At 36.1% G+C, this 11,733-nt stretch overlaps 1 protein-coding gene across 1 annotated transcript; it reads left to right on the top strand.

Annotated features, from left to right (window-relative positions):
* Positions 1-1,428: 1,428 nt before the first annotated feature.
* LOC120109036 (AP-4 complex subunit mu-like) lies at positions 1,429-11,484 on the top strand. The gene is made up of 11 exons (XM_039122773.1): positions 1,429-1,633; positions 3,123-3,217; positions 6,333-6,536; positions 6,754-6,870; positions 6,988-7,116; positions 7,675-7,801; positions 8,310-8,413; positions 8,582-8,686; positions 8,805-8,900; positions 10,173-10,280; positions 11,095-11,484. The coding sequence occupies exons 1-11, from the start codon at positions 1,576-1,578 to the stop codon at positions 11,191-11,193; spliced, it is 1,242 nt and encodes a 413-aa protein (XP_038978701.1). The 5' UTR covers positions 1,429-1,575; the 3' UTR covers positions 11,194-11,484.
* The last annotated feature ends 249 nt before the right edge of the window (positions 11,485-11,733 follow it).

Genomic DNA, 11,733 nt, shown 5'->3' with positions numbered 1-11,733 from the left:
TAAACTTCTTTCAGCAGCCACACCAATCTCTGGAGGTCTCTGGTCCTCTCTCTCAAATTTCTTTTTTGATACATCTGCTGTATCAACTTCAAATCGATCCACAGCCAGTTCTCATACAGAACAGGAGAAACTATGCCAGAATAATCAGATCAAATCCTTACTCTTATTTTGATGGCACAGAACAGTCCCTTGCTGTTTCTTTCATCTGCTGAAACAATTCTAAAACAAGGATGTAATTGTCACACTAAACTCAGGGCTTCTGAAATTTGACTCAGTTATAATTGCATATATCATTTCAGCTGCTTGCAAATTCAAGCCCTCCAATCGATCCGTGCCTCTTTTCATGCTCCTAGAATTCGATACTTTGTGTTCACTTGAATCTTGCATTGGAAATCTCAGCAAATCCAGGATTCAGGTGGTTAGATTTGAAAACTGCCAGCATAATTAAATCAAGCCAGGCAAAGGCTTTAAGCGCAGGCTAATGATCGCGGACATGGCTTGGGATGGATTTGGGATTGCACAGAAATTGCTGTAGAGTGGTAGGATCATCAGCCACATTCAATGGTGCTATTGCATCCTAATTTACTGCACTGAAATGCCTGGCCACCAAAGGACCAAAGCCCTGTTTGGCAAAATGAAAGAAAAAATAAAAATCAGATTGCTGCATCCACACTATAACCACTCAGGACTATATCTAGAGGATATACATTCAAGAATCAAGCTTAGAATCTTTGGCTGCTAGGCAAAGGAAGGAGCAACTCTTACCTTTAGAAAATCTCATATGCGGGAAAAATAAAAGCAGCATATTCTAGCAAAATAATATTTCTTCTTTCAAATTGGCAAGTTCCAACAAAATGGTAAAGACTTGAAATGCTGTCTTCGACGAGGAAAATAGATAATGAACATCACCTTCTCAGGAAAGGTATGTTGCAAGAGTCTTTCAGTATCGCACTGCAGTATAAAATGTTGGCATCAATAAACAAAGAAAATCCTCTCATAATTAACGGGGTAAAAGATGAATATCGAATCATCATGTCTATTTACTTGGATTTTAGGTGGATGATATGAAGTCCGCCCATTAAAAGGCCTTAACGCTTCTGGAATCACTACAGAGTCATCCTCTCCCCAGCACGTGCGGTTGCAATAAGAGAGTGCACAAACTTTATAAATTTCACATTATTACTTTATCTAAGTATTATTATTATTATTATTGCTAAAATAAATATTTTATATACTATAAGTACCGAATAAATTTATTAAAATTAAAAAATAATAAGTTTCGGAGTGCTCTAACTCCTAAGCAACTTTCTTTTCTGAGTCTACTAGGTGTATTAGGAGTGACAGGCTATATAAAATATTACTTGGTTTATAATTTTATTGATCTTTTTAAATAAATGCTTAGTATTATTTAGGGCTTTTAATCGTGCCGACCTGATGACTACCATTATATATTTTCTTGGCGTGCAACGCACGTGTCGAAAGGCCCGGTGAGAACCGAAGGGCTCTTTAGCTAGCTACCAGCGTCGTCCGTCCGCCTTCTCCTTCGGGGCTTTCTTTGTTCCAAGCAAAGAAGCGATGATCTCGCAGTTCTTCGTGCTGTCGCAGCGAGGCGACAACATCGTCTTCCGTGACTGTATGCTCTCGCTCCTTCCCCTTCTCTCTCCTTTCCAGTTTACTCCCGAGATCCCATCGCGAAGCGCCCTTCTTCGGTGAATCAAAACCCTAACATTAGATCGGCGCGAGGGCGATGGTATCCGTGGGATACCACTGGCTGGAGAATCTCTGGATGCCTTCTTTGCTATCCTGAATTGGCCTTTGATGGATTCGAATATGATCTATGTCCCACGGGTTCCTTTCCACCGAATTGATGACCAGAAATCCATAGAGTAGTTATATTGGTTCTTTAAATCGATGCCTCAATTCTTGTTTGTGCTATAATGTCTTGAGTTGATCTCTTTTTTACGAGATCGGTCACGATCCCGGCTGCTTTTTGGAGCTAGAATTGTATACTGGTGCCCGGATTGCCGTTTGTTCCCTTGTAAATTAGTTGTAAAGCTGTATTGACAAGCCTTTTTTCCTCAATGTTATAACATTGATCATAAAAACAACTCCTTTCGGTAGTTATATTTCAGTGTTGCCCACGATGCCACCTTTGCCCTTGTTCGAGTTTTGATGTATTCTCTACTACACAGTGAGATTGATCGTGAATCTGACCTTTTTATTAGCTAATGCTATACAATTATCCAAGTTTCGTTTTTTGTTCCTGCATAATGTCTATATTTTGATGCTTTTCCTGCTTTGCCGCAGGACTGGTCATGCACCCTACTCCTTTCTGTAGCGAGAGTTATACCATGAATATGTGGATCATGTCAATTGCAGTTTTTGTTGAAATTTGAATTGCAAATACTGAACAAAAATGTATTCTGTAGTATATTTTGTTGTGTGGTTTTATCTGTATATAATGCTTCATCAAGGAAAAAAAATCAGAGGAGGATATTGAGAAAGCTCGAAGTGTGTGAACTTTTTTACTAGACTAGGATGATCCATCAATGTTCGAAAAGCTTACTCGAGGCTTGCTTCACCTTTGACTTTGAGATGAGGCTCCCTGAAAACATACTAGGGCTCTAGAATGGAGATATATACATATATAGACAACATTTGCTTGAATTTTATATTTCTACATAATTATACATATATTTTTGTAGAGATACCCTTAGATTGTGCTCCCTCGTGCAGAATTTTGAAATCTCTAAAGGTTGGTATCCTTTGAAGCAGCTCTTTTCATATATGCAGGAATTTTTAGGTTTCTCTTTTATTATCTTTGAGATCTTCTCTTAAATGGGCCAGTATATCTATAGAATCAAAAATGATCACTTGTAGTTTTAAAACAAGTGTGCTACTATCTATAATAAAAGTAATGTGTTTATTAGCCATGGGACTATGATAAAAACTTGTCAATCAGCTATTTTGGTCTTTCTTCTTGTCTCTAATGTCAAACCATTTGAAGTTACTTTGTTGAGGTTTGAAGTTTGTTATGTTTTTTGTTCAGGATCATAGGTCTAAGCTAGGTTTGAAATCATTTTGGATATGAAATCAAATATCCCTTTATTACAATGATGCAGATCGTGGTGAAGTGCAGAAAGGGAGTGCAGAGATATTTTTTCGTAAAGTGAAGTTCTGGAAAGGGGATGAAGGAGAGGAGGCACCACCTGTCTTTGTAGGTATTTGCATATGCAAAGTTAATTTACAGTTCTATATCTTTGTTTCAAACACTATTATAAATATTTCAGAAGAGGCTGCAAGCTTAGCCTACTAAATCAACAGCTGAAGATGAAGCAACTTGTCCTCATGAAGTTTAATACCAGTTTGGCAATGTACAAATCACTGTGCTATTTTGTCTTGTCCTCGCCACTTATTTTATTTAGAAAATACCACTATTTATAGGCAAAGTTAATTTACAGCTCTATATCTTTGTTTCAAACACTATTATAAATATTTCAGAAGAGTCTGCAAGCTTAGCCTACTAAATCAACAGCTGAAGATGAAGCAACTTGTCCTCGTGAAGTTTAATACCAGTTTGGCAATGTACAAATCACTGTGCTATTTTATCTTGTCCTCGCCACTTATTTTATTTAGAAAATACCACTATTTATTGGCCGCTCACCCAATCTATGGCTCATGTAGTTTGTACACTAAGAGGGTGAAAATCTTATGCTATTATTTTCGTTACTAATCTTGTTCAAATATCAGTTATAGAGATGCATCATGTTCTGATTCCATCGTTCAACTTTCAAGGGGATGACTGAAATTTTTTTCTCCTAATAGGATCGACCACAAAGAGTTCTTAGTAATCATTATGGTCATGCAATCATAAATGATGCTACAATATGCTATGAAAGTTGCCAATTTGAAGTTCAAAATAATGGTTTGGAGTTATATCTCCTAGAATTGTTAGGATAGTGGCGGAAGTGACAATTCTAGATGTGTTATCCTCATTTGTGAGTAACATATTGTTTCTGGTAATTGCTTATTTATTTGAAGGAGAAAAATGGAGCATGGTAGATACATTTTTCAAGCAGCAAATGATAGTGAAAATATTCCCTTCTTTTTCTTGCAGTTTGATATTCAGCCTAAAAGTTGAAAACTTAGAATATGTAATGTTTCTTCTTATTCATCCAGAGGATGAGAATGCATTTTGAAAGATGCAGTACTCAATAGTAAAATGCTGATATGTGACACAGTTCTTCCTGTTAAAGTGAAACTTGGATAACATTTTGCTTGCCATTTTCTTGAGATGTAAGTTTTGTGACAGATGGATAATGTTGTTAGTGCAGCCACTAAAATGGAGTCTATTATGTACTACTTAAATTTATTTTTGCAACTATCACTTTGATCGACTTATTTGTGGTAGATCAATACCATCTCACATAATTGGCCTTCTTGGATGTGAATTAGTCTCCTTTACAAAGAAATAATTGTCATCAGAAGTTACACTTGAATACTAAACTTTTTTCAAATTAGTGTGAGTGCTATCATACATGATGGGGATTTACGAAAACCCTAAATCAACAATTAACACTATTTCAATTAAGAGAGCTTTTTCAAGAAATTGAGAAAAAAATCAAGAGTTCTGGGTAGTGACACATTGCCTCTAAAGTAGAATTCACACTTTTGCTTCAGCCACAAATTTACTCACAAGCTTCTGACTTTTGAGATGTTGTTTTATTGATCAGAATTATTCAAGCAGAGTTTATGCTATTGAAATAGCGAAGACATCATGCCCTCAAACAAAGGGACAAATGTGACAAGGTACTTCTGCTCATACCAGTCTTGTTGAGAGCAGAAATTCCACTTTTCAGATAGCATTTAAACTCCCCCCCCCACCCCCCAAAAAAAAAAAAAAAAACCCAAACAAAAGAAGAAGGAAACTTTTAACTAAGGTCCGTCGAACCGATACTGGGACCTGTGCCGGTCGGCTATTAGTTCGGTATGGGGTGAACCAGGCGGTTCACCTTGGTTCAATAAACCATGATTCAATCTTTTTAAAGAGGTGGGTTCGCACTGGTTCCGCTCTGAACCATTTGGTTCGAGGCAGGTTCAGAGCGGTCAGGACGGTTCGGAGAGTTTTCAAAAAATAGGGCGAACTAATCCGGTTCCCTACCGGTTCGGTTTGGTACGGGGTGAATCGGATAGTTCGGCGTACCTTACTTTTAACTGTTCATGTGGAGCTGCTGATTTAGATTTCCCCAAAGTGCTATGGTTCCATCTAGGCACCAAGTGTTCCATAAAATATTTTGGGGGAAAAGAGAGCCATCACTTGTGAATCTTGTGATGGGACAACAGGTTCTGCAGTTCAGTTCAAGCCTTGCAATGACTTCAACTTTTGGATGAAGGGCACCAACAAATGGGGCCAAAACAATTGTATACTCCCTGCATATGGTGTACTGCAATGTATGTTTCAACTTCTATCCATCTAGCGCAGAAAAGACCCATAAAGCCCAGTTAGATTTACCCTTTGGAATCTAGGCAGCATGAGGTTGACCCTCAGTATATGAATCATTTAGGCAGCACTTTCCCATTGTGGCTTGCGATTTTGTATCCTCTATATGTGCTGGTGTTGTTCATAGAAATTGTTTTAGCTTTGTGCCAAATACAATTTTGCTTGCTCTTTTTGTTTCTGTGTTTGCACTTGCATTTATCTCTGTTTGTGTATTGTTTTGGGGGATAGGATGGGGGAGGGCACTCCATCACTGATCTAGATTTAATTAAATTTTTTTTCGATTATATTGACTATGAAGATCTAGTATGTCATTTTCATAGTCTGATGCTGATTCACACTTTGTCAGCTTTTTCCTTTCATGTTGATCACTTGGGTTTTGGTTATCTTCTTTCATCTTTAAATTAGTTTACATATACAGAGTAAAGAAGATAACTACACTGAAAGTCCACTTGAAAACATCAAAGTTTGGTTAAGTCCAAGGAGTTAAAGTTTGAAAGTACACTCAACACGGTTATGGAATCTGAGTCCATAAGAAGGGTTTCCTTTTTCTTTGTTAATTAAATTGAAAGGTATCAATGTTGGAGTTTAGATCTATGCTCAGTAGTGCAATTTAGTATATTTAGCTGTCCATTGTTCAATTTAATCCTTTGTTGCATTATATCATGCATAAATTATCTTGCATTATATTGTACTTGTTCTGTTCTGCTCATGTTTTTCCATCAATTATATGTTGACATTTTGCACATTTACTTTCTGATATCATCTAGCTGTACATCACCTCATCTTTTCATCATGAACTCTTACAATTCATTTCTTTTGTTTTTATTGATAGAATGTGGATGGTGTTAATTACATTCACGTGAAGGTTGCTGGATTGTTTTTTGTGGCAACTGCAAGGGTTAATGTTTCACCATCACTTGTTTTGGAGCTTTTACAAAGGATTGCACGCGTCATTAAGGACTACCTTGGAGTTCTTAATGAAGATTCATTACGGAAAAATTTTGTACTTGTGTATGAATTGCTCGATGAAGTCATTGTAAGTATTTTGTGCTATTATGTTTGGCATAAAAATATTTATTGCTTTGTCAATACATTATATATTTTTTTTCTTATTTTGTGATCTACAAGGCATAGTAAGTTGTTATTTTTTGCTAGTCTTTGACCATGAGATTTTATGATGGTTAAAAGTGATAACTAATCGAATGGTGATTTATTTCTGGTGGCATTTAATTTGTATTTAATCCTATTTTTAGGACTTTGGATATCCACAAACAACATCTACGGAGGTTTTGAAGTTGTATGTGTTTAATGAACCAATAATGGTTGATGCTGCACGTATGCCACCTCTTGGCCCTGCCGCCATGTTTATGGTATCATTTGCTTATATTGTCATTTTGCACTACTATGACAGATGCTCTGATGACATCTTCCATTTGCAGCTATTTTGATTTGATTTAGTGATTAACATTTGATATTTGGTATTGCAGCAAGGCACCAAACGGATGCCAGGTACAGCTGTTACCAAATCTGTTGTAGCCAATGAGCCTGGTGGTAAGAAGAGGGAGGAAATATTTGTTGATATTATTGAGAAAATAAGTGTGACATTCAGCTCTAGTGTGAGTAAATATGTCTTTTACTTTGTGCAATTTAGTTAATTTTTTCATTGAATGCAAATAATTTAAAATTTCCTTGGATACAAGTCATCGTTGATGAAGTGATGTGCATGTAATGCAGATGTTAAGTATTAGATTACCAATTTAGATGTTCATGCGGTGTATTTTAAACAGCCAAGTAATTTTTTATTTATTGAAGTTAAAATTCTTATTACAGTGAGCTGTTTTTCTCCAATGATTTTTTATTGCTATTTTTCCAATTTGTTTGGCTAGTTCAAGTATGTAGACTCACAATTTGAACTTCATATAGTTATTCATTTAATGCAAAATTAGTCGAGGTCTTGTGGATTTTTTAAATACTCTGTTCTAATGTTGTTGAATGCTTAATACCGGTCTTTCAAATTTTCTGGTTACTTCTGTCTACTCTTGTTAAAAAATTTCTTATTATTATGTGGAATGTTGTATTAGCTCAGTTTTTTGTTTACTTTTGCCTTGTTGACACCTCTAACTGGATCTTCTTAGTTAGCAACAGGTTTCCTGATACTCTGCTTCTCTAAACAGGGCTACATACTGACCTCTGAGATTGATGGCACCATTCAAATGAAAAGTTATCTTAGTGGAAATCCAGAAATTCGTTTAGCTCTTAATGAGGATTTGAGCATTGGTAGAAGCGGGGCTTCTGTCTATGGTATAGTTCGTGATTCACATGCTTATTTACTTCTTTTTCTTTAAAGATTCTAAGTATCATAGTCATGTCTCTTTTTTTTTGCTTGTGGCAATGACTTTGATACTGTGATCATGTATTCTTCATCATTTAACCGACTCAACAAATATCCATTGTTAAAGGTAGTCCGTTATGGTACTGTTCATTTTTGTGACTAGAACAGATACTTCTAGCTAGTAAAATCTGCAAAGGCAATAATTCTCTAGTTGATCTTTTTGTGGTTCACTGAAAACTGACAATTATTTCCGATCAATTCAAGATCTGAAATACAATTACCCTGGCTATAGAATCCTGGTGTCGTTCCCAAATAGTAGTTTTTTTTTAATTAATTTTTTTTTTCCTCGTTAATGGCATGTTCCAGTTTAACTTAGAAATATGCAAATTTATATATTGCTAATTTACAGTTAATAGGATTTTGCAAACTCATTGATGGTTATGACACATTATTTTTATGAATTTGATTTTTCAACAGACTACAGAAGTTCTACTGGAGGAGGGCTTGTGATACTTGATGATTGTAATTTCCATGAATCTGTGCATCTTGACAGTTTTGACATGGACAGAACTTTGGCATTGGTGAGTAGAGTTCCCTGTAAGACACATCGACTGTGGCAAACAGTTTCAATTCTGACAAACCCCTCTTCTCCTATTTATGATTTGACACAATGGGACAACACTGTTCAATGCTTGCTCTTTTATCTTTGCAGCCAATTTAGGAACTTAACTTTTCTTTCTTGGTCACAGATCCCTCCAGATGGAGAATTTTCTGTAATGAACTATCGTATGACTCAGGAATTCAAGCCTCCTTTTCGTGTTAATGCATTTATCGAAGAAGCAGGACCATTAAAGGTGTAGACATGCTTCTCTGAGGTTTTTGCTGTTATGGCATGCTTCTGAAAAAATATAGTTAATATAATAAGTTTTGACTTCAATATGTCTGGATATATTTTATTCTATGATTGAATAGGCTGAAGTTATTCTGAAAATACGTGCTGATTTCTCCCCGAGTGTCACTGCTAACACGATTGCTGTACAAATGCCAGTTCCAACTTATACAACAAGGTGATTATTTTTTTCTTGCTTCTGCAACTCTTGTATTAGGCTGTTATGGGTGCCTCTTGTGGAATTGCCAATTTTGATGGTCTAAGTTCTTTAATGACGATGGTTATCTTTTTTGTGCTTTAAATGGGGTTTTCTTTTAATTGCTTCCAAATTCCATCTTTAGGTTTCCTTAACGGTTGGAAACTTTCAGTAAAATGGTTTTGGTGCACTTTTGATCTATATGATGTCATCAACCACATTTTTGACTGGAAGTAATGCATATATGGATTTGCAATATTTGTGTGTTTGTGTGTCCTTGTGAGCATTTTTCAGTTTACGACACAGAGACTCACAAGATATAGTCCTTAAACTCTACATATTGGCTATAAAAGGTATCAAAAATTGTACGAACCACTAATTTTTCAAACATATTTTTTCCCACCTTTTATTTTAGGGTTGCTTAGCTAGAACCTGTGGAAAAGGAAAAGAAAATATTTTCCTTGTAAGAAAAAATCCAGTTCCAATGTTAAAAAAAGAAAAAGAACCCCAATTATACTTCTTCAGTAGGACCTTTGGTTTCATTTTTCATTTTCTGAAGGTTCTTAAAGAAAATGAAATGTTCAGTTATCAAAAAACAGTCATATATTTTTCTGTGGAACCAAACAACTGGAAAATCAGATTTTCAAGAAAAAAGGCAGTTTTCTGATCTGTCTCATTGCAACGAAAGACCTTATAGTCTTCTATGTAACCACATGGAGCTCGATGCCCTGACATCATGAATCTGTATATTTGATGTTAAACTAAAATTCAAGGTTTGTAACATGTAGAGTAAATATTCTTCCTGGAATTTGAATTACATTATAATGTTCTCTCCTGATTAATTCTATTTTTGGAAAATTTGTTTAGAGTTAGTTGAGTTGGAACCTGTGCAGTCGGACAGACGACTGATTTAAGGAAGGAAGAAAGTTGAATGGTGCTAAAGAAGGCAAGACTCGTACTATTTTTTATTTATTTCTATATTTTTACATTAGTTCCTTGATCATTTAGCATCTCGATATGCGTCAATTTTGCGCTTATTTATATACAGTCTGAACATGTACATTTTTTGTCTAACTATACTTGGCACCTGCATGTTGGTTTAAATAATCCATAATATTTCAGATTGTTGGTGGATCTGAACATACATTGCATGCAAAGCTCACCTTTCTCAGAGTCACATGGATGCACAATATTCAGTGGACCGAGCTTGATTCAGTTCTATTTCTGTAATATTTTGTCTTTGAGTTAGTCTTAGCTCCTGTCAATACAACCACTATTCTGTAATACAGGAAACCTCACGAGAGAAGCGGGGCCTGTAAACATGAATTTCACAATACCGATGTACAATGCATCGAGGCTTATGGTGAGGCAGTCAGTTGATTATGATTTCTTCATTTATTAATTTGTTTCATTACTTCATCATCCTAGTCACTAAGCTAAACCAACATTTACACTTTTTTGTTCTGCATGGTTTTTGTTTTCCTGTAAAACCATCACTTGACCTCAGACTGTTGAAATTTAAGTGGAAGTTCAGTTGTTGATATCAAGTAACCACTTTTAGAAATTCTGTTAATTGTATGCAAAACATGTCAAATGTTGTGATGCAGACCTTTTGTAGGTAAAAGAGCTACTCCAACACTTATTCACAACACTCCAAAATAGACTGATTTGTTTATTTTTCTGTTAAAAGATAATCTTCATAAACTTGCTCCAATTTATCCTTGTGTGTTTAAGTAAGTGACCTATTTGAAGGTTGATCTTAGAGGATGCTGGTTGGGTTAACCATGGAAGGTAATTAAGTAATATTAGATGCTGTGCTGCAAGGCTGTAGTCAAGTGGACAAGTAACCTAAAATATTTTGGGCAACCTTTGACATGCTCATGACTTGGATCTTTAGCAGAAAAGTTTGCCATGAGAACGCTTGGTTGGCAATGTATCGCTCTCTTATTTGGGCTTCGTGACCATGATGTGATCCTCCTTTTCTATTATCCACATCAAGCATCATGAGTCTCCTTAGGCTTTATAACTAAATGTATTACTGCGCCGCGACAAACTCATCACGATGTATCGCTTCTGAAATTGTTAGCTTCTAAAAGAATATTTACAACCGGCATTACTTGAAATACTTTCAAAATTATTACTGATGGCATTTTTGTTTTGTTTTTCCCCCAATGCAGGTAAGATATCTACATATAGCCAAAAAATCCAAGACCTACAATCCTTATCGGTGGGTGAGATATGTCACACAAGCAAATTCCTACGTTGCTCGCTTATGAGAAATTGTTTTTACCCCCCTCTCTTTGTTTATCATCTGCACTTGGTTGAATGTATCAGCAAGACATGATATGACCAATTCTTTCTGTTACATGTACCGCTTTCAATGATTTCAACTGCAGGGAGCCCTTTCTGGACCTTTAAAAGAAACTTTAGAGCCGTGAATACTTATGTATTGAACCGCCATATGCGCATCTCCCTGGCCATGCCATCTATATTCTCTATTGGTAATAACCCTCCTGTCGTTCTCCTTAGAATGCTGAGGAGCATGTCCTTTTTGTCATTTGGAGCCATTGGATTCCCTTACAGCTGCGATTTGTGAAAATTACATCGGCTAAGCTGAAGCTTAGCTATGGTATACGGAATATGCTGTTCCATGTAGCAGTGCAAAGAAGTCTAGATGACCCAGGTGGGAACCGGACTGCTTGAGCTTGGCTTGTTATATGGAAGGAGTAATTGAGCTTTTTTTGTTGAAGCTCGGCTCTTCTTACATGCGCTGCAGATGCCTTTTCTTTGCAGATTGCAAAAGCCTCGTATTATTG

Source organism: Phoenix dactylifera, unplaced genomic scaffold, assembly GCF_009389715.1.
Source record: "Phoenix dactylifera cultivar Barhee BC4 unplaced genomic scaffold, palm_55x_up_171113_PBpolish2nd_filt_p 001748F, whole genome shotgun sequence".
NCBI classification, from domain to species: Eukaryota; Viridiplantae; Streptophyta; class Magnoliopsida; order Arecales; family Arecaceae; genus Phoenix; species Phoenix dactylifera.
The sequence above is the reverse complement of the archived record's forward strand: the minus strand, read 5'-3'. Positions and strand labels throughout refer to the sequence as shown.